Below are 23,080 nucleotides of genomic sequence, written 5' to 3' on the forward strand. Positions count from 1 at the left end.
TTCTCTTTACTAACAACTAGAAAAGCATTTCATGAGAAAATGTGTTGAATATTTTGTGGGAAAGATAAATAGTGTTTGTAACACTTTCATCTTTGACTTCAAATGTTGCTTCTCATGTTAAGCCAAGCCAAGCCCCAGGGAAATACTCCAGGATACAACGTACTTCAGGTACCAAAGGTACCAAGCATATTAGGCACCACTGCAAAAATCTATGTGGAATTTGCCTTGCTGTATGGCGGTGTATTTGACTGGACGACTGGTAAATGATGCAAGACATTTTGTTCTTTTACAAAGAGTTTACATTATTATCCTTTAATATCCAAAAGTGATAGCATTTCTACTTCTACCAAAATTAAAAAGACAGCCTGTGATCATCACACCACTTTATGATGCACTGTGAACAAGCTAATTTTCTATGAATAATTGAAAGCTCAGTTCTTATCCAAGGGTGCAGTTTTATTAGCTGTGTTTTATTTTCTCAGAACACAATGCCGCCTGCCTCTCCAAACTACATTCTTTGCACTATAATGCAACAGACAATTATTCTGCTTTAACTCACAAAACATTGTTTGCAATTGTTGAAGTTAATCAGTTGGTGTTCCAGCATACAACACATAATGCTATGCTTGTTCCTGAGTTTTTACAATTATGTCAGTTGGCATCCCTCATGCCTCTGGATCAAACATCACAGATTTAAAACCCTTCTGGCAGACCTACTCAACAAAGTTTAAAAAATACCTTGTCTTTCTTTATTCTCATTATTTGAAATACAATCACCCTACAATAGCAGTCACCCTACAATAGCAAAAAGGTTCCAAAAAAATTAATGCGACTTTTATTGTGGTATTTTATCAATTCCTTAAAATTACAAGTGGACATTGTTTAATGGACAATTTACAAGCAGAATGCCAAGTCAAAAGAACAAAAATAACGCCATATGTTTCAAATACATTACAGAATTTTTTCAGGCCAATATCGTGGCTTCAAGGAATATATTAGTCCATAACCAAGAGATCCTTCCATTTCCAAAAATGGTGTTCTCAAATTTATCATTTTAGCATTTTTAAAAATTGGTATTCTTTATTTTATTTTCTGGAGCTTACAATTAAACAATTAAACAATTTTAAACAAAATAAGGTCCGAAGGATTCTTCTGACAATAGCAACTTGTTGTTTTGGATTGCCAAACAGCCCGTGAAGATTCCTTCAAAAATTCTCCCAAATCTGCCACTTAGCTTGAAAAGCTGATCAGGTTATATTACTTGTTCCAGCTTCACCAGGAATTCCCAGCTCCTCATGTATGCTTAGAGTCATTGAGTGATACAGCATAGGCACAGGCCCTTCAGCCCAATATGCCCACGCCGCTAACGTGTCCCAGCTACACTAGTCCCACCAGACACAAAATGCTGGAGGAACTCAGTGGGTCAGGCAGCATCTCTGGAGAGAAGGAATGGATGACGTTTCAGGTCGAGACCCTTCTTCAGACTGATTCCTCCTGCCCGCCGACTCTCACTACTCACCCTCTGTGATTCCTCCTGCCCTCCAACTCCCACTAGTCCCACCTGTCCACGTTTGGCCCGTATCCCTCCAAACCTGTCCCATCCATGTACCTATCTAACTTTCTTAAATGTTGGGATAGTCCCTGCCTCAACTACCTCCTCTGGCAGCTTGTTCCATACCACTCTGTGTGAAAAGGTTACCACTCAGATTCCTATTAAATCTTTTCCCCTTCACCTTAAACCTGTGTCCTCTGGTCCTCGAATCACCCACTCTGGGGCAAGAGACTCTGTGAATCTACCCGAACTATTCCTCTCGTGATTTTATACACCTCTATAAGATAACCTCTCATCCTCCTGCGCTCCAAGGAATAGAGTCCTAGCCTACCCAACTTCTCCCTATAGCTCAGAACCTCTAGTCCTGGCAATATCCTCGAAAATCTTCTCTGTACCCTTTCCAGCTTGACAACATCCTTCCTATAACATGATGCCCACAACTGAAAGCAATATTCTAAATGCGACCTCACCAATATCCTATACAACTGCAACATGACCTCCCAACTGCTATACTCAATACTGACTGATGGCTAATGTGCCAAAAGCCTTTTTGACCACCCGATCAACCAGCGACTCCACCTTCAAGGAACCATGCACCTGCACTCCTAGATCTCTCTCCTCTACACCATTCCCCAGAGCCCTACCATTCACTGTGTAAGTCCTGCCTATGTTTGACTTCCCAAAATGCAACACCTTACATTTCTCTGTATTAAATTCCATCAACCATTCCTCAACCCGCCTGGCCAATCGATTAAGATCCTGCTGCAATTTTTCACAACCATCTTCACTATCTGCACAACCACCCACTTTTGTTTCATCTGCATACGTGTTAATCTTGCCATCTATGTTCTCATCCAAATCATTGATATAGGTGACAAACAGTAACGGGCCCAGCACCTGAGACACACCACTCGTCACAGGCCTCCAGTGCGAGAAGCAACCTTCCACCATCACCCTCTGCTTCCTTCCATGAAGCCAATTTTTTATCCACTCAGCTATCTCTGCTTGGATCCCATGCGATCTAACCTTCCAGAGCAGCCTACCATGCGTAACCTTTCCAAATGCTTTACTAAAGTCCTTGTATACAACATCTACAGCTCTGCCCTCATCAACCATTTTGGTCATGTCTTCAAAAAACAATCAGATTTGTGAGACATGACCTCCCACGTACAAATCCATGCTAACTATCCCTAATCACCCCTTATCCATCTAAATGCCCGTATATCCTATCCCTCAGAATACTCTCTAGTCGGTAAATATATGCACAAAGATATATTTCTGAATGCTAAAAGGGATCACTGAATATGAGGAAAGAGTTGAAACAGGGTACTGAATAAATGATCACCTGTGATCATACTGAATGGTGGACTGGGACTGAATAGCCAATTCCTGTCCCTATTATGTTTTTTTATATTTCTTCCTTATCGTTTAAATATCTGTCAATTTCTGTCCTGCATATATTCAATGACTATATTCCATATTTCTCTGGTGTGCAGAATTTCAAAGATTCTCAATCTTCTGAGAGATTAAATTCCTCCTCCTCTCAGTCTTAAAAGGGTGATCTCTTATTGTGAAATTATATCCCATGATTCATTTTGTCTGAAACTTAATTCCTTCTCTCCCACTCCTTGTTCTGACAAAGTTGCACCAAATGCTTCCTACTTTTTTACTCCCTACACCTTGGATCAACATCCTCTTGGTTTTCCTATTTATTTACTGGACCTCCATGCTTTTTTTTGTTGTGTTTCACAAACAAGGACCTCCATAATCATTTGTACCACAAGATTTGTAGTCCCGTTCCATCTAGATAATAATCTGCTTCATAATAATCTGCTAGATAATAATCTGCTTCATCATTCTGTCTTCTCAAGTAAATAACTTCACTTGTTCCCCATCTTTCACCATTTTGTCCACTCACTTAGCATCTTCAGAATATGCTAACCAATATATATTTTGCATCAACAGAAAATTTGGAAATAGTACCCTCACCACGCACCCTTATCCAATTATACATCAATATAATCGAAGGCTCAGCACTGATAATTGTAGCACCTTAATTGTTACTGATTGCCCATCCAAAAATAGTTCCACTTTATCCATCCTGGATTCCCTTCATCCAAAGTGAAATCTAACAAATTTGTTGAACATGATTTCCAATTCATAAAACAGCTGACTTAGCTACATTATTTTATGAACATCTAAATCCCGAGCAACTACCTCCTTAATAATGCATTTCTTCAGTTTAGTTTATTGTCACGTGTACCGAGGTGCAGAGAAAAGCTTTTGTTACATGCTAGATTGCAATCGATCCATTTACAGTGTATAGATGCATGATAAGGAAATTACATTTAGTGCAAGGTAAAGCTAGCAAAGTCCGAGGGTCATCAAAGAGGTAGATAGTAGTTCAGTACTGCTCCCCGGTAGTGGTAGGCAAGCTTGAAATCTGCGGGGGAGGGGGGGTGTAACAAATTGTTGTCTCAATTTTTGTTAGGCTCGGTGATTCCTAGGTTTCTGCTTCCTATCTCTTTCTCTTCTTGAATTGATGAGCTATATTTATAATTTTCCAATCCTCCAAGACATCTGCGGAAATTTGGTATATTACAACCACTGCATCCACTTCCTTTAAGACCATTGGAAGCAAACCATTATGTCCAGGGTGATTCACAGGCATTAGCCTCGTTAACTTACCTTATATTATTTTTCTAGTAATAGAAACTACTTTAAATTCTTTGCTCCCTATATCCCTTGATTATCTTTTATCAGTGGACAGTTCTTATATTCATCTTGGGGGTGGAATGAGGTGTTTGTTTAATGGATATAAAGTAAAGAGTACAAATAAACTGTCATTTTCAAGTTAAGAGGTTGAAATTAATGAGATGCCAAGAGTTTCAGTGCTTAGACTCCACATTCTCCATCAGTGATTTGAAAAAGAGAAATCATTTTGATGATCAGATAGCCACATCAGAGTAAAAATCCTCAGGAAAATGCAGAGAGGTTTCATAGAAATATAGAAAGACTAAGGAAATTAGTGGGAACATGGAGCATAATGAGTAAAATGTCAGTCGTTACTCTAGCCGAAAAAAAAGTAGAGCTTAACATATAACATATAACAACTACAGCATGGAAACAGGCCTGTCCGGCCCTACCAGTCCACGCCGACCATTCTCCTTGACCTAGTCACATCTACCTGCACTCAGACCATAACCCTCTAATCCCCTCCTATCCATATACCTATCCAATTTACTCTTAAATAATAAAATCGAGCCAGCCTCCACCACTTCCACCGGAAGCCCATTCCATACAGCCACCACCCTCTGAGTAAAGAAGTTCCCCCTCATGTTACCCCTAAACCTTTGTCCCTCAATTCTGAAGCTATGTCCCCTTGTTGGAATCTTCCCCACTCTCAAAGGGAAAAGCCTACCCACGTCAACTCTGTCCGTCCCTCTCAAAATTTTAACCCACACCCAGAAAACACGGGTGTTTTGGTGCACCCGGATATACTGTATAGCACCCCCACGAAAGGACAAGAAAAATCATGTGAAACTTTAAAACTGTGCCATTGTAAGCTTTATGGTAAGAAATGTAAGTGGGCAGAAATCCAAGAGATTTGGACATGACTCACTTCCAGGCAATATATTTAGCCCTATAATGAGGTAAATCCAAGTTACACGCATCTCGAGACATTTAGGACATTTAAGACTCCACGGATTAATTGGATCTTCAGATATGAACTGCGTCTAAGCGAGAAAGTTGATGCTTCTGAAGATCAGGTCAAGTCTAGAGTATGTACTCCAGCTAAATAAACACTGCTGTTGCACAGTAATATATTCAAATCTTTTAAGCCGAAGGGCGCAAAATCGCTCAGAATATTCTTTATAAAATAATTGAAAGGATTCCACTAAATGTCGCTTTGGAATTTCAAGGCATTTAATGAAAGGTTGATTAGGCGAATTGACCAGGAAGCAAAGTATGAACGCAACCAGGATTCCTGAATTTACCTTGCTGAATATGCAAGGTAAAAGTTCCGGGGTGTACATAGACCAATTGATTAAAAAAGGTTAATTAATTAATTGACTGACTGGTTTCCTCTCTCTTCCCTCACACTCAGAAGCGCAGACACAACAGACTGCAGATGCTGGCCTCTTGAGTAATAAAAGTGTTGCAGGAACTCAACGGGTCAGGCAGATTCTGTAGAAGGAAGAAGGGTCCGGACCCGAAACGTCGCCTGTCCATTCCCCTCCACAGATGCTGCCTGACCCGCTGAGTTCCAGCAGCGGTTTGTTTTCTGTGCCCAAAAGAAACGCGATTGTTATTGTTCTGTCGCCCATCGCTGCCGGCTGCCAGCTCCCTCACTCAGACAGACACACGCGCGCGTGCTCAAATCTACCCCCTAACTAAAACCACATGCCTTATAAAACAGAAATGAACTGATTCCAAGTGCCGAGGCCCAAACTGCCAGCAGCGTCAGTTAATTTTTCACCTTAGTTGCTCAGGCCTCCGACGTTGCCTCAGCTGCCGCTTCCATTTCCGCTCCTCCCAACCGGCGGCGCTGTCAGCTGACCGGAAGTACCGGCGCGGCATGGCAACGGCAACGACAACACCTCCGCGCCCGCCCGCCTGGGCCGCTCTACTCAACCGGCAAACCCCGAGCCGCGGCCCACTCCCTGTATGTATGGCAACGGCAACACGCCCGGGCCGCTCTCCTCAACCGGCAACCCCGAGCCGCGGCCCACTCCCTGTATGTATGGCAACGACAGCGACAACATCGAGCCGTGGCCCACAATGACCTGCTCCCTGTATGGCAACGACAACACCTCCGAGCCGCGGCCCACACTGGCCTGCTCCCTGTATGGCAAGGACAACACCTCCGCGCCCGCCCGCCCGGGCCGCACTCCTTAACCGGCAAACACCGAGCCGCGGCCCACAACGGCCTGCTTCCTTCATCACCCTTACTTTCTTTGCATATCTGTCATTCATTTGTTCTCTTTCTCTCTCCACATCACCGTCTACATCTCGCGTCTCACTTTCCTCTGGCTCTCAGTCTGAAGAAGGGGTTCGACCTGAAACGTCACCCATTCATTGACCTTCTCTCCACAGATGCTGCCTGTCCCGCTGAGTTACTCCAGCATTTTGTGTCTACGGTTTAAACCAGCATCTGCAGTTCCTCCTTACACATTTGCAGCTCCTTCCTACACTTTAACTCCCCCCTCCCATTCCCACACCGACCTATGACCTGGGCCTCCTCCATTGTCAAGAGTGAGACCCAACGCAAATTGTTGGAACAGCACCTCATATTTCGCTTGGGCAGCTTACAAACCAGTGGTATGAATTGTGATTTCGCCAACTTCAAGTAATCCTTATTTCCCTCTCTCTCTGCCCCCTCTCCCCCCTCCTCCCCTCTCCCCCCTCCTCCTCCCCTCTCCCCCCTCCTCCTCCCCTCTCCCCCCTCCTCCTCCCCTCTCCCCCCTCCTCCTCCCCTCTCCCCCCTCCTCCTCCCCTCTCCCCCCTCCTCCCCTCTCCCCTCGTCCTAGTTCTCTGACTAGTTTCACTGTCCTGATTAATTTTACTGTTTACATGCTTCGTTGTCACCTTCCCCACACAGCTAACAATGAAACATTCTACACTTCCTTTGAACAGTGTTGCTCTGTCGTTTTCACACCTTACTCTTCCATATCTCTAGTCTCCCTCTCCCCTGACTCAGTCTGAAGAAGGGTCTTGACCTGAAAAGTCACCCATTCCTTCTCTCCAGGCATGCTGCTTGAGTTACTCCAGCATTTTGTGTCTGTGGTGTAAACCAGCATCTGCACTTCCTTCCAACACATGGCAACAAAAGGCCTGAACCTGTTTACAGTTTATCGACTAAGGAGAAGTGTGACTATGTCGCTATATTTATTTAGGTTGCCTTGTTTCCAACCAGGCTTTCATTTCTGTTTATTTAAAGATGTAATGTGCTGTATTCTTGAAACATATAAAATAAATAATTTCAACCCGTTTTACAAAGCTCCTTGGGTTAAAGCGTTTCATAATTGACCTACTTTTTTGACAGGCAGGCATTGCTGTAACATCCACAGAAGCTCACACCTGTGAGCAAGAGATTGAATGCTATTGGTGAATCTGCCCAGAAGCCTTTTATTGTGAAGGCTCGGAGCTCTGAAATAACTACAAACAGTAAAAAGACATGATGTTAAAGATTGTATTCATTGTGACTCTCAAAACAGAAAACTCTTTTAGTAGTATTGATTGTAAGAAGAATGTTTGTACACATATTTAGAACTTGATGATTTTATCAATGGAACTTATTCACATAGTTAATGACATTTGTTTAGGAAGAAACTGCAGATACTGCTTTATACCAAAGATCGACACAGAGTGCTGGAGTAACTCAACGGATCAGTCAGCATCTCTGGGGAAAAAGAATAGGTGACGTTCCCCCTTCTTCAGACCTGTGCGTTTCTTTTTCTGTAGAGATGCTGCCTGACCTGCTGAGTTACTCCAGCACTTTGTGTCCAATGAGATTTGTTGTTTGGTAGTGTGGTGATTAATGTGATAGTATAATATTTATTTGTGAACATTGTTCATGTACTCAAAATCTGTAGACTACGTCAAATTAGGAAATTAAATTTCCCAGTTACTTGAATAAATATTATTTGCCTGTTATAAATCATAATCTCACTTTCAAGAGAGAAAGTACAGGATTAAGGGAATATGAAAGTGCTGGAAATTTAATTTAAAAGAAAATACATTTCCATTTATGTTCCAGATCTAATTGTTAGATTTTTTTTTTTTTACATTGTTGTATATTTTTTTCATTTATTTAAACAATTAGTTAACAATAAACGTGCAAATGACTTTAATAAAAGTTTTGCTCAGTAAAAAAGTGAATATGGAAGAGAGCATTTTTTAAAGGACATAAGTTTAAGATGGGAGGGGAAAGATTTAATAGGAAGCTAAGCGGCAATGTTTTCACACAGAGGGTGATGGGTAGATGGGATAAGCTGCCAGAGGGATTAGTTGAGGTAGATACTATATAACAAGATTTAATAGACATTGGGCAGGCATACGGATAGGAAAGGTTTAGAGGGATACTAGATCAAGTGGACCCGCTGGGCCCAAACCTCTCCTGTATTGGTGCAGCACCCTCTCCTGCCCCCCCCCCCCTTCCCCCCTCCAGCTCTCCCCTCCCTACCCCTTCCCCTCCCCCCCACTCCATCCTCCTCAACCCCCCTTATCCTCCCTCACTAGGAGATGGATTTAAACTTTAAAATGTGAATAACTGAAATCGGTGTTATATTTTTAATGAAACTTCTTCCATTAGCACGATGGTGAGTAAGGTGGTCCTAAAATTGTCGTGCTGTTGTGTATCGTCTTGGCTGTAGTTCAGGAACAAACGAACGAACAAACAAACGAGAGTTTTAGTATATAGATGGGCCAAACGCAGGCAGATGGGACTAGCATAGATGGGGCAATTTGGTCAGCAAGTTGGGTCAATGAGCCTGTTTCAGTGCTTTGATTCCAGTGAAATGTTAATATGTCATTCACAGTCTGGTAAATCTTTTGTCTCAGCATATGCTGTTTGCTAACATTTGGGTATGTTCTTCAAAGGGTCATTTGTTGGAAAGTACTGTTTGAGAAATTAGTTAAATCAATCCTTTATTTTGTGCTGTTCAACAAACATTCTGATTATTGAGGAAGGCCTCTTCGTAGTCCTACTTGTCTATGGTGACATTAAATACTGTTGTCAGCAGTCTAGTCATTTCACATTCCATTCTTCATTCATTTGAAAACACTCTCAAACATCAATGAAGGAATTTACAGTAGAAATACAAATAATATGTTTGTGCACTAATGTATTTTTTTATATCAGCAAATAAAAGTTTCTCAGCAATGAATAACATTTTTATTTTTAAGAATGTCAGCCACAATGGCTTTAGACTCGGAATTAACGCTTCTGTGTATTAAATGAAAAATGCTTCAGTAATTATCCAAGGTTATTTTATCAAAGACCCAGGTTACTGTGTAGGCTGCCATGCAGATTAAAATAGATATCTTTTGACAATGTGCTGAAGAGCCTTTAATATGCAGCATTCTGCACATGTTGCAGACAAATTACACCTAAAATCTTTGTTCATTTTGGTGATGAGTTATTTATTTGGCTGTGGGCTGCTGAACAAGAATCACTTATGCTTAGTCTCAGAATTGTTTCCCATTTCAAAAATAGACACAAAGTACTGAAGTGACTCAGCAGGTTAAGCAGCATTTTCTGGAGAACATGGATAGGTGAAATTTCAGGTCAATTTTTTCCCCAAAATTGTCCAGTACAAAATCTAGCTTTACTGGCCTAAACTAACTCTGCATTATCCATTTATAAAAATATAAAATCAGCAACCGAACCAGTCCTATGTAGTCAAAGACGAATGCATATGACATAAAAGCTTGTAATACTTTACTTCCAAGACCCTGACTTTTAGGAGAGGAAACCAAGAAAGGTAATGAGGGCAAGGCCATAGATATTGGACAGAAGCAAGGTGGCTGTTAAGGTTCCGCATGGTAGGCTGTTCTCGAAGGTTAAATTGCATGGGATCCAGTGAGAGCTAGCTAACTGGATGCAGAATTAGCTTCATGGAATAGTGGAAGGTTTCATCTTCAGCAAAACCCAAAGTGCTGGAGGAACTTAGTGGGTCAGGAAGCATCTGTGGAGAGAATGGACTGGTGATATTTCATCTCAAGACTTTTCTTCAAACTGATAGAAGATGGGAGAGATAGAAAATGGAGGTAGGGGACGGGACAAAGCCTCACAAGAGGATTTAGAGGAGGGGGGTTGGATTGGTTAGATGGGTGGAGTAAGTGACAAAGGTGAAAGGTGAAAAGGAGACAAAACTCAGATAAGGGCAGGAGTGAAATGTAAAGTTGGAGGAAGGGAAATGAGTGGAAAGGGAGGGAAAAGGAGGGAAATAAACAGGTGGATTCAGGAATGGAGGATGGGTGTATGAATGAAGGGAAAGGAGTAGGGTGACGAGGCAGGATTGGGAGATGGTGGGAGAAACACGTGCACATTGGGGTTGGGGCGGAGAAAGGCATTTCTTGAAATTGCAAAACTCAATGTTCATACGGTTAGATTGTAAGCTCCCAAATGGAATATGAGCTGCTGTTCCACCAGTTTGCGTGGCCTCACACCGGCAATGGAGGAAGTCAAGAACATAAAGGTTGGTATGGGAAAGGGAATAAAAATGGTTGGCAATTGGGATATCCAACACAGGCAAGTGTTCAGTGAAACAGTCGGCAAGTCTGTGCTTGGTCTCGATGATGTAAAGGAGGCCACATCGAGGACACCGTATTCACTAGATGAGGTATGAAAAGATGCACGTGAACCTCTGCCTCACCTGAAGGGGGGGGGGGGGGGCAGCTAGAATGGAAGTGAGAGAAGTGATGTAGGGACATCTATCGTCATCTATGTGTGGAACAGGAGATGGACAAGGCCCTCAAGTATTTCTCCTCTGTTTTTACTTTGGAGAAAGACATGAAGGCAAGGGAACTTGAGACAATCAATGAAAATGTCTTAGGGACAGTCTGTATAACGGATGAGGAGGTGCCTGATGTCCAAAGGTGTATGAAGGTAGATAAATCTCCCAGCTTCTCAATTGGTGGTGGTCTTAGAAAGAATATATGTCACGATTGGAAGGTCTGGTCGCAGGAGGACCTTGTCACCCCCTGTCAGCCCTTCCGTTTCTACCAGTGCCCAATGACAGCACAGCAGCCGTTTTTCAAAAGAGGTAACATGTAGATGCACAATCGATTTAGGTTCGATTGTTAAATGGAAATGCTGTAAGAACTGCCAAAGGAATGGATGGTGTTTGCAAATTACATGAGCAAGTTGCTGAAATCCCTCACTCTGCAGTTCCTGACCTGGCTACTCTCCCTAGCTTGCCAGACTTGCCTATTAAATGGTGCATCACTTGGCAAACTCTCCATGGTTCAGCAACAACATGCATGGTTCACGGATGGCTCTGTTGTATTGGAAAATGGACAGCGATGCTACAAGGCAGCAGCTTTTAACCCTGCTTAGGCAAACATCTAGTATGGGTACACCACCCAAATAACCCTCCGCAAATGACGGAAATTGTCGCAGATGGGCAAGGTAATACATTTTAGGTATTACTCAGTGCCGATTTATTTCGATTCAGGAAAATTTACACAGTGTGAATAAGACATTTTAATGGAAATAAGAGCAGGTATTACTTTGTCTTTCGGATTGCAGGGATATCAAACCGCGGCACGTGTTGGACACTGTTTGGTTCTGACATCTATACCGAATGATTGAACCAAGAAGAGATTATGATGAATATGCAGAAAGAAGATCAGCACCTGGAGGATATCAATCTTTTTAAATGAACTGATGGTTTATACTGAAATTTAGACTATTATTATTTGTACTAGTATACTCAGTAACATTCAGTTACATGGGTGCTAATGTGGCCTAACAACTTCAAGGGATGGAATATAATGTAAGAGAAGTTAAACAGACCATGTCAGCTAAAATGGAGTTTTAAGTTTTAGATTTAGAGATACAGCATGGAAACAGGCCCTTCGACCCACCAAATCCTGCTGACCAACAATCCCCGTACACCAACACTATCTAACACACTAGGGACAATTTACAATTTTTACCAAAGCTAATTAACCTACAAACCTGTACGTCTTTGGAGTGTGGGAGGAAACTGGAGTATACAAACTCCATACAGACAGTACCCGTAGTCAGGATCAAACCTAGGTCTCTGGCGTGGTAAGGCAGCAACTCTCCCACTGCACCACCGTGCCATCCCAGAATTGTCAGCTAAATTAGCAGCAAGACATTTCAAACCCCGCTTAAGAAAATAGGTAGTGTCAAGTATGGTGTGGTATTTTGGTAGTATACCCATAACTTAGGGTGTCTGGGGTTATGGGGAGAAGGCAGGAGAATGGGGTTAGGAGGGAGATATAGATCAGCCATGATTGAATGGCGCAGTAGATTTGATGGGCCAAATGGTCTAATTCTGCTCCTATCACATATGACCTTAAGTAGATGTTTTTAAAGAATGCTTAGACTAACTTGAAAGGACCAGTAAATCATGAGGCTCCCTGTGAGAACACTAAGATAAACTTTCCCTCCTAGAGAAATCCAAGACTACATCCGAACCATACACCGGTAGTATCCTGGCGAGCGGGGGCCAAGCCCACCAGTAGACCCGGCTCACTTGCCACGGCCAGAGGACTTGCTCACTGAGAATGGAGGACCTGCCCGGTAAGCCCAGGTCACCCACCACAGACTCTGAACTTGGCCCCAAACCACCTGTGCTGCTGAGATCTAGGAGGAATGCACGAGCAATCGCCATGAGCAAAGGGGTCCAGTCCATCGAGTGTGGGGGGACCATCGATATCGTAGAGGAACAATCGAGAGGGAGTAGACCATCAAGAGTGTAGGGGGACCTGCGCAGCCAAGAGTTACCCAGCAGCTGGGCTGTTGAGAATGAGGGGGAGACCCAGAGGGGGGCCGCCGGGAACAAAGGGGGACCTGGTGGGGGAGGCCACGTGCGGTAGCAGGCAGAAGATAAAACCGTTTGGTGAACATTTGTAACTTTGACGGCCTCAGAGACACGGCGACTCTTGTGTACTGCCTAGGTGAGGTCTGCTGTCTGATTTTACCGGGTTGTACACAAAACAAAGCATTTCACTGTACCTCGGTACATGTGTCAATAACGTATCATAGAATCATTGAATTGAATCATTGACTAGCTCGGCATTTGATAGGACACATAATTCACACCATTATGCTACAAAGGAGGATAGCTCTTATAATTAAAAAATGTTGTCCACTTCTATTATGTCTCAAGATATACTTTTACTTCCACTGCCTTCTTCCATCTCAAATTTTCTCCTCCTCTTCATGCTATTGCAGTCTTCTTTTGTTCTCTCTGCTCCCCTTCTCTGTAATTTAAAACTTGTTTTTTCATTTCTGCCAATAGATCTTTGCCCTGAAATTCTAATTCAGTTTTTCTTTCAACCCTTCCCTTTCCAGCATTTTCAGTTTTGTTTCAGAATCCTAGCATCCAGAATATTTTGCTTTTATCATCCCCTTAAGCTTCCTGCAAGAGTGAAGATTGCCTTTCATGAGCTTTCTTGAAATAGTGTGGTTCAAACTAAAACTAGAAAGACAAAACAGTAGGAATGTGAGACTGGCTGCAGTTCAAGTGGGCCTCAGTTCATTGGCATCATGATCCCAACAACCATTGTCCATCACTAACCAATTTATTCCGGATTTGTTTCAACCATTCTATTTAGCACAATATTAACTCCAATAACAATGAGCAAAGAGTAACCAGCTGTGAGTTACCTTCATTTAGTGAATATACAATATGCAATATATCATGAATAAATGTCAGAAATCAGTCAATTAATATTTTTAAGATTTTTAAAAAATCTAAACAAAAATGTGAGAAAACATTTTAATTTGAAAGAGAAAAAGGAAATGGAAACCCTGAAAAGCAAAACAAGATAATCATTTTGTTTGTCATGCCGTGCCCTTCCATGTTTGATGACGTGTAATATCTGAAAAGTAAATCATTTCTAAAGTTTGAATGTAATCAAAAATGAGCAGAAATGATGGTCTATGATCTTACAGGGTTCAGGCAGATGTATTTAGCCTTTTTATGTATTCTGGTGAATTAATTTTATTGTGTTTTGAAGCTAAAATAGTTACAATCAAGGCTTCAGTGAAGGTTAATAATATTTGAGATCTGTACAAAAACAAATATAGATTCAAGGATAATGTTTAAAAGAAATGTCATAGTTCTGTCAATTTGGTACAATTACACTTCCTAAATGAAACTGTATCTAGCACCTAGGCTTTTCATTTGCAGTGATGGCTTTCACAGCAAACAACTGGCTGAGAAAGTAAAGCTGCACAATAGCAGATAAGACAATGATTGCACTCTGGGCAAATGACCACCAGAACACATAGTTACTGAGTGCCAGGGCGACAAAGTAATCAGCTCCTTTATGCATCCTTGCAAAATTATAGTATTTCCACATGTGGAAGACGTAGTTCTGCAATTTGACAGCTGTTTCCTATGGGGAGATAATGGTGAAAAAGAGATTTTAAATTTGGCACAAGATATATTAGTTTAAAATGATAATTGATGTAACAAATCAAAATGCCAATGCAGAATTAATAGAATGCATTAAATAACTAATAAATTGAACATACATGGACATGACTCTTACAATAATAGATAAAAATCTATGTCCTGTTAAAAACCATTGTTTTGATACCTAGACAATGCCGAGTTAATGGTCTCAGGCTTGCTTGCTCCATTCCTTGCACCAACATTACCTAAATATGGTGTACGAAAATAACTGCAGATGCTGGTACAAATCGAAGGTATTTATTCACAAAATGCTGGAGTAACTCAGCAGGTCGGGCAGCATCTCAGGAGAGAAGGAATGGGTGACTTTTCGGGTCGAGACCCTTCTTCAGACTGATATTTATTTATGAGATCTTGTTCCATGTAAATCTTCTGACACATTTGCCTACATTTCCCAGTCAGAGTAATGTAACAAAAATGGTGCTATTGATATTTCCATTTTATTGAAAGTTATTTAAAGCACGTTTTTGTAGTAACAGCAGCTCTAGAGGATAAAAAGTTTCTCGTGTTTCAGAATAAAAAAAGGCTCATTTTGGATGGCTAACGCAGGCTTTAAACATTTGAATAATTTGGTTTAGACATACCTGTGTCCTTAGTTTCAAACTAGTTACGTGTAGTACATGGTTAGTAACAGGATTCAGTATGCTTACCACGTTCTGAAGTTACTTGGCATTTTAGTATTGGTGCCTATCAACTGTGTTGTCAGTATGAACTGAGAAAGAGGGTGAGGTCAGGCATGGAAAGACTGCTTCCATTGAAGTTGTATTTAGTGGAATACAATGGTTATAATTTTACCCTCAGTGACAAATAATTAGATTCACTCTTTATGTTACTCATGGGCATGTGATGACTCTTTGAGAGTCTGTCATTGAAGATTTCTTCCAATCCAGTGGCGGCACGGTGGTGCAGCGGTAGAATTGCTGCTTTACAGCGCCAGAGACCCGTGTTCAATCCTGACTATAGGAACTGTCTGTTCGGAGTTTATACGTTCTCCCCGTGACCTGCATGGGTTTTCTCCGAGATCTTCGGTTACCTCCCACACTCCAAAGATGTACAGGTTTGTAGGTTAATTGGCTTGCTATAAAAAAATGTAAATTGGCCCTAGTGTGTGTAGGATAGTGTTAATGTGTGGGAATCGCTGATCGGTGCAGACTCGGTGGGCGGAAGGGCCTGTTTCCGCGTTGTATCTCTAAACTAAACTAAACAGTAGGTCCCTGATTTATTACATACATAAGGGAACAAGCAAATGAAAGGCCCTGCAATCAATTGAAAAAACCTGACCTTGACATGCACAGTCCAAATTAGGATGTATGAAACAGGAAGTATAAAATAGATTAAAATGGTATCGAATGAGCAAAATAAAGATCGGAAATACAGGTGTTGTGAGGAGAGCATGATTAAAGAAGCAGATAGAAAAACTAAATAAATTGCTTTAATTCCCTACTAACCAGTTACTTCCAAAGGAGTGGGACTCCACACGTAAAATCATTTCCCGAGGTCAGAGAGATTCTCCAGCAGTGTCTGTCATGCCCTTATAAAGCAACCTACTCAGTGAACACCTGGTTATAATATTTTAAAAGATAATTTTAGTGCAAAACTATTGCTGTAATTTCAAATTGAAGTTTCTTGATGAACCCTCCAACAGCTGACCACATGGAGTAGCAGATGTTTAAAAGTTATTGATATGAAAATAAAATGTATGATTCTAATGCAAAATATCGATTCCCCTTTCCCCCTCCCACCGGGGAATTGTCCTGCATTTTTTAACTTTACTTTAGAGATACAGCATGGAAACAAGCCCCTCGGCCCACAGTCCGGGCCGATCAGCGATCAGTACACTCATACTATCCTGCACACTTTACAATTTATGATTCTTACCACAGTCAATTAACCTACAAACCTGTACATCTTTGGAGTGTGGGAGGAAACTGGAGCACCCGGAGAAAATCCACACTGTCACAAGGAGAACGTACAAACTCTGTACAGACAGCACCCGTAGTCAGGATCAAACTCGCTCCGGTGCTGTGATGCAGCAACTCTACCTCTGCACCACTATGCCACCTCAATTCATTGACTTGCATATGGGTTTTTTTCCAATCCAAGTAGTGAATGGGGTCAAAAAGTTTAAGTTCCAAGATCCATGTAAGTGTTTTCACATGAGAATCATTCTTCAGCGGCAAATTTCATCCCAACTTGTGCAAGTTTTACAATTGGTGTGTATAACTAAAGATATTGGAGGTTAAGTGTGCATTTTTAACTAACAGTTTGCCTAAAAAGACTCAATGCAACCAATACATTTCCATTTTACATTTTTGCTTAAATATCAATATTAGATGATGAATATTCCAGAGCTCTTTTTTGCCATAAAATTGCTGAGGTGTCCATTCATAATGAATATCCTTTTGCCATTGTAAATGTTAACCTGCTATATTTTTACTCGTGAGCATTATTTAGCAGCACAAGTCAATTGCACAACTCAAGAAATATACATTCTCAACTGAACAGGGTAGAAACAAATGCTGGTCAAACCACAGAAACGACATAAGACACAAAGTGTTAGAGTAACTCAGCAGTTCTGGTAGCATCTTTGGAGAACATGATAGATGATTTTATGATGTTTCAGATTGGGACCCTTCTTCAGACTGAATGTTGTGAGATGGGGGGGGAGTGGGGGAAGGGGGAGCTGGAAGAGAAGTGTGGGCAGGATAAAACTTGGCGAGTGATGGGTGGATACAAGTCCGGGGGTGGGGGGAGGGGGGGGAATAGATAGGCAGATGGTTGGACAAAGGCCTGAGATGAAAAGACAAAAGATGTGAGAGAAGAAGTGGTGCTAATTGTGACGCTAGAGGAAGGAATACAGGTGGAAGGGAACAGAGGGGAGGGGGGAAGGAGAGGAATGAGTGCAAATCTAGGTGGGGCACAGGGAAGAGAGGGTGAAAAAAGTCGGGAGGGGGTAGGGGAGGTAGGGAGAAGGGGGAATTGTTTGTCGGTAAGTTACCTGAAATTGGAGAATTCAATGATCATGCCGTTAGATTGTAAGCTCTCTAAGCAGAATGATGGTTCCTCCAGTTTGCATTAAGCCTCTCACTGCAATGGTGGAGGCCCAGGACAGAAAGGTGATAATGAGGTTACAATGAGGGTTTTATCTTGAGAACTGTGCATAACCTGAACTGTTCATGTAGGAAATGAACACCACAGTGTGTGAGTGAGAAGATTACAGAAACAGCTGTGACAGGACAGTGAGCAGTGGCACAGTAAGAGTAGCCACCAACTGGCCTCAGTGAGCAGAGGCAGCAAATCCAAATGCATCCATCCCCCCCCAGTCTCCCAAACAACCCTCCATACGTACAGGGTGTCCTGTAACTCAAGAATAGCCTCTATCCGAGTGCAGGATTCACAAAGGTCTAGCAGACAGCAAGTGATTTGTAAACTACCCAAGCGGAATACAGGATGCTGTTCCTCCAATTTGCTTGTGGCCTCTCTCTGGCACAGATCAGAAAGGTGATTATGCAAAAGGGAGTTCCCAGCATAATCAGTCTGAAGAAGGCCCCGACACAAAACAACACCTATCCATTTTCTCCAGAGATGCTGTTTGACTCCAACACTTTGTCTCTTTTTTGTAAACCAGCATCTGCAGTCTTTATGCTTCCACAGAAAAGACATATTGCTTTGAAGAGGAGTAAATTAATACAAGATCCCATCAATAACTTGACGATATCTTGATCAGTCTCTCACCTGGATAGCTGAAACTGTATCATTCAGTTGAACATTTATTGTTTCCTCTTTCTCAGCAAAATCTTCATAGTAAACTCCAAAACTGATAAAGATCTGTTTTGATCCAAAATGTGAGAAGAAGTTGCTCATGCAAAGTTGATAAAAACCTTAATAAAATCAAATTAGAATAGTTTATATGGATAAAATAGTATTATAAGCATTATTAACAACTTGCATTTAGATTTATGCAGTATATTTTAAAAGAGAAGAAAGGAGGAGGAATTTGTAGGAGTAACCACATTTTTAAGATAAAACTTTATGATTTAAGAATTATCTATGAGGCAGTAAAGATAAGTTTAAAGGAAGTGCAGGAAACAGGTCCTGGTCAGTTTGAAGAGAGCATTGGAAATAGGGGCCCCAGTAAGTTGAATAGGAGGTCAGGCACTGGGTCCCCACAAGTCAGAAGAAAGTGCAGGAGCCAGAAGCACGGCAAGCTGGGAACAGAGTGCGGGAGACAGATTATTCAGAGACGAGAAGACAAGAACACTGGTACCATTGTTTGAAATAGAATTATGCACCCATACCTGATTCAGTTGTTCTGAAGTTAATTTGGCCACTTGTTCCACTGGATCTTTCTATCAAATGTCCACTGGGTGCATTAATTGAGGCAGTGACAGCTCTGTCGTTCTGTAATCCCATTACCCATTGAACCTAGGAATAATAGTTTAAAAGTGCTGTTTCAAGTTTATGAAATGTTTTATTATATATTGTATTATGCAGCTGATGAGCTCAGTAATCCTTCAAAAGTGCATGTGCTGTTGTTAATAAGTTGTAAACATAAATGTATCTGTTATTCCTCATTTAACTGACTTGCAGGTATGACATGCTTTGCATACTAAGAATCTTAGACAATTCTTTTTAACAATATAATGGAGACTGTATGGAGACTGTGAATAACTAGAAGCTGGAATCTTGACCAAAACAACAACAACGTTCTGGGGGAAGTCAGGCAGCACCTGTGGAGGGAATGGACAGACAACATCTCAGGTCAGGACCCTTCTTCAGACTATTTGGTGTAGTGAAAAAGTTGGAAAAGAGATGTGGAGGCAGGGCAAAGCCTGGCAAGTGATAGGTGAATAACATGGTCGAAGAGCAGGAGAGCAGCGGAAATCGGGGGGTGATGGGAAGGTTGCTGAAAACTAAATTGCAGAATACAGATTCATATAACATGGAAACAGGCCCTGCAGCCCAACTCCTTCGTGCCTGAGCCAATACCATTGTCCCATGTCCCCCTGAACTTTTCCTATTCAGCAACCTGTCCAAATATCTTTTAAATGTTAAAATTGTATCTTCCTCCACCACTTCCTCTGGTAGCTCATTCCACATACTCATCGTCTTCTGTGTGAAAAACAAGTCACCTTTAAATCTTTCCCCTCTTACCTTAAACATGCCCTCTAGACTCCTCTACTCTTGGAAAAAAGAGCATGACTTTATCTATGCCCTTCTTGATTTTATAAACTTCTCTAAGGTCAGCCCTCAACTGCCTTCATACCAGGGGAGACTGGAAACAGTTTATCCAGTCTCTCCTCATAAGTTAGACCATCCAGGCAGGGCAACATCCTTCTGAATCTTTTCTGTACGCTCTCTAACTTAATACATTCTTCCTACAGTATGGCGATCAGAACTTGGAATAATATTCCAAAGGCGATCTCACCAACGTCCTATCCTGCTGATAAAAGTCACAAACCGATAATTCAGTAAACATCCCAATAATCGTAGCATGCTGAAATATTTAATTACAGAATTTTAAACATTTGAAAGAAAGTGTCTTATAATTTCTCAACAATTCTTTTTAAATACAAAAACCAATATGGTAAACAATGAATTGCAAGATCCTACCTCATGGTTGAAGTAAAAATAGCCTTTTTGATCTGCGTACTGCCAGAAGCATTCCTGTTTACCTCCTTCAACAATGATAGAGAAATCATATTGATTAGCACCATGAAATATGTCAGATTTACCCATAGATTCAGGTTGTTGACATCTTCCAGTTATAAGCAAAACAACACATAGGTACATAAATGTACATCCTTGTACAGACATTTTACTGCAATGGCATCTGAAGAAAGGCAACAAGCAGAAAACTTACATTTCAGGAAATGATTAACTTTTTTATCTAATCTACATTATTATTAATCGTACTTAATGTCTTTCACACCTGTACATTTTTAAGCAAATGACTTTCAACAAATTATAACACCTATGAAGGTGCATGCATTATTTATATCAAAATATTGTTCATAGTTTCTTTTGAATGTGAAAATAAAGCAACATTTCATGAGTCACGAACAGGCTTCATCGAACATGACTAATGGAAAATATAATCTTCTGAACTCCAAGAGAATACTTTGCTAATGATACTTTAAAAAAAGATTCTATTTTGTTTAGTTAATATATAACATTTATTCATTTGGGAAGAGAAGTACAACTTCATATATTTGGCTACTTCAATGTTTTCAGTTAATTTGAAGTTAGATTTTAAAATATTAAATAATAGTGGAGAAAGTTTGCAGTGGTGATGGTAATTTAACAACTATTGTATAAAATTACTGGTGTTGGTTTATCATTGTCACGTGTACCAAGATACAATGAAAAGCTTTATTTGTGTATAGCAGAGGCCTCCAAACTTTTCAGCATGAGGGCCACATTATAAATTTGGCACATTTTTGTGGGCCGTAGGAAAAAATAAAGAAGTGTGAGCAGATGCAGTTTAATGTGAATAAATGTGAGGTTATCTAGTTTGGTGGTAAGAACAGGAAAGCAGATTATTATCTGAATGGTGTCAAATTAGGAAAAGGGGAAGTACATCGAGATCTAGGTTCCCTAGTTCATCAGTCACTGAAAGTAAGCAGGCAGGTACAGCAAGCAGTGAAGAAAGCTAAAGGAATGTTGGCCTTCATAACAAGAGGAGTTGAGTATAGGAGCAAAGAGGTCCTTCAGCAGTTGTACAGGGCCTTAGTGAGACCGCACCTGGAGTATTGTGTGCAGGTTTGGTCTTCAAATTTGAGGGAGTGCAGTGTAGGTTCACGAGGTTAATTCCCGGAATGGCGGGACTTTCGTACGTTGAAAGACTGGAGTGACTGGTCTTGTATACTCTGGAATTTAGAAGGATGAGAGGGGATCTTATTGAAACATATAAGATTATTAAGGGATTGGACACGCTAGAGGCAGGAAACATGTTCCCGATGTTGGGGGAGTCCCGAACCAGGGGCCACAGTTTAAGAATAAGGTGTAGGCCATTTAGAACGGAGATGAGGAAAAACCTTTTCACTCAGAGTTGTGAAGCTGTGGAACTCTCTGCCTCAGAAGGTAGTGGAGGCCAATTCCCTGGATGCTTTCAAGAGAGAGTTAGATGGAGCTCTTAATGATAGCAGAGTCAAGGGATATGGGGAGAAGGCAGGAACGGGGTACTGATCGTGGATGATCAGCCATGATCACAGTGAATGTCGGTGCTGGCTCAAAGGGCTGAATGGCCTACTCCTGCACCTATTGTCTATTGTAATATTTGCAATTTTCCAAAAGTTTGGAACCACCCCTGACTCTAGTGTTCAGTTCAGTCTAGTTTATTGTCACATGTACTGAGGTACAGTGAAAAGTTTTTGTTGCATGCTGACCAGTCAGCAGAAAGACAATACATGATTACAATCGATCCATTTATGGTGTGTAGAAATACATGATAAGGGAATAACTTTTAGTGCATGGTAAAGCCAGCAAAGTCCAATCAAAGATAGTCTGAGGGTCATCAAAGAGGTTGATAGTAGTTCAGCACTGCTCTCTAGTTGTGGTAGGATGATTCAGTTGCCTGATAACAGATGGGAAAAAACTCTCCGAATCTGGTGGTGTGCGTTTTCACACCTATATCTTTTGCCTGATGGGAGGTGGGAGAAGAGGGAGTGGCCAGGGAGGGACTAGTCCTTGATGGTGATTCTTGAAAGATCACAACTAATGCCTCCACAATCTCTAAAGCCACCTCTTTCAGAACTCTGGGGTGCAGTTCATCCACTCCAGGTGACTGATCCACCTTCAGATCTTTCAGCTTCCCACGCACCTTCTCAATAGTCCTAGCCACTCCACTAACGTCTATGCATTGACTCTCTTAAATTTCCAGCATGTTGCTGGTGTCTTCCACTGTGAAAAATTAAAAATTATACAAAAAAAACATATTCAATTCATCTGCCATTTCTTTATTTCCCATTATCATTTCTCCTGCATCATTTTCCACCGGTCGAACATCCACCCTTGCCTCTTTCTTACTCTTTATGTATCTGAAGAAACTTTTGCTATTCTTTTTTATATTATTGGCTGGCTTACTTTCAAATTTTATCTTTTCTCCCCGTATTGCCTTTTTAAGTTACATTCTGTTGTTTATTTAAAAGCTTCCCAATCCTCCAGCTTCCCATTCATCTTTACAATGTTATATGCCTACTCTTTCAGTTTTATGCTGTCTTTGACTTCCCTTGTCAGCCACTATTGCCTCATTCTCCCTTTCTATCCTCTTTGGAATGAAAAGATCCTGTGTCTTCCAAATTGTTCCCAGAAATTCCCACCATTACTGTTTCACCATTATTCCTGCCAG

The 23,080-nt window shown here is 41.2% G+C and overlaps 2 protein-coding genes across 4 annotated transcripts in view; both read right to left on the reverse strand.

The window, feature by feature from the left end:
• The window catches only part of wwp2 (WW domain containing E3 ubiquitin protein ligase 2), a 168,393-nt gene extending 161,764 nt beyond the window's left edge, over nt 1–6,629 (reverse strand). For 2 of the 3 annotated variants that reach the window (XM_078400792.1, XM_078400789.1), the window contains exon 1: nt 6,033–6,112. The gene's annotated coding sequence lies outside the window, so the exon portion shown is untranslated. Of the gene's footprint in view, nt 1–6,032; nt 6,113–6,505 lie in introns of those variants that run through there. The other variant, XM_078400790.1, reaches the window with a different exon arrangement.
• Nucleotides 6,630–14,419: 7,790 nt separating this feature from the next.
• On the reverse strand, nt 14,420–20,547 carry tmed6 (transmembrane p24 trafficking protein 6). The gene is made up of 4 exons (XM_078401778.1): nt 20,344–20,547; nt 19,029–19,155; nt 18,466–18,611; nt 14,420–14,653 (listed from the first exon to the last, which is right to left on the reverse strand). The coding sequence occupies exons 1-4, from the start codon at nt 20,545–20,547 to the stop codon at nt 14,420–14,422; spliced, it is 711 nt and encodes a 236-aa protein (XP_078257904.1).
• Between the last annotated feature and the right edge of the window lie 2,533 nt (nt 20,548–23,080).

Source organism: Rhinoraja longicauda, chromosome 6, assembly GCF_053455715.1.
Source record: "Rhinoraja longicauda isolate Sanriku21f chromosome 6, sRhiLon1.1, whole genome shotgun sequence".
Lineage (NCBI taxonomy): Eukaryota > Metazoa > Chordata > Chondrichthyes > Rajiformes > Arhynchobatidae > Rhinoraja > Rhinoraja longicauda.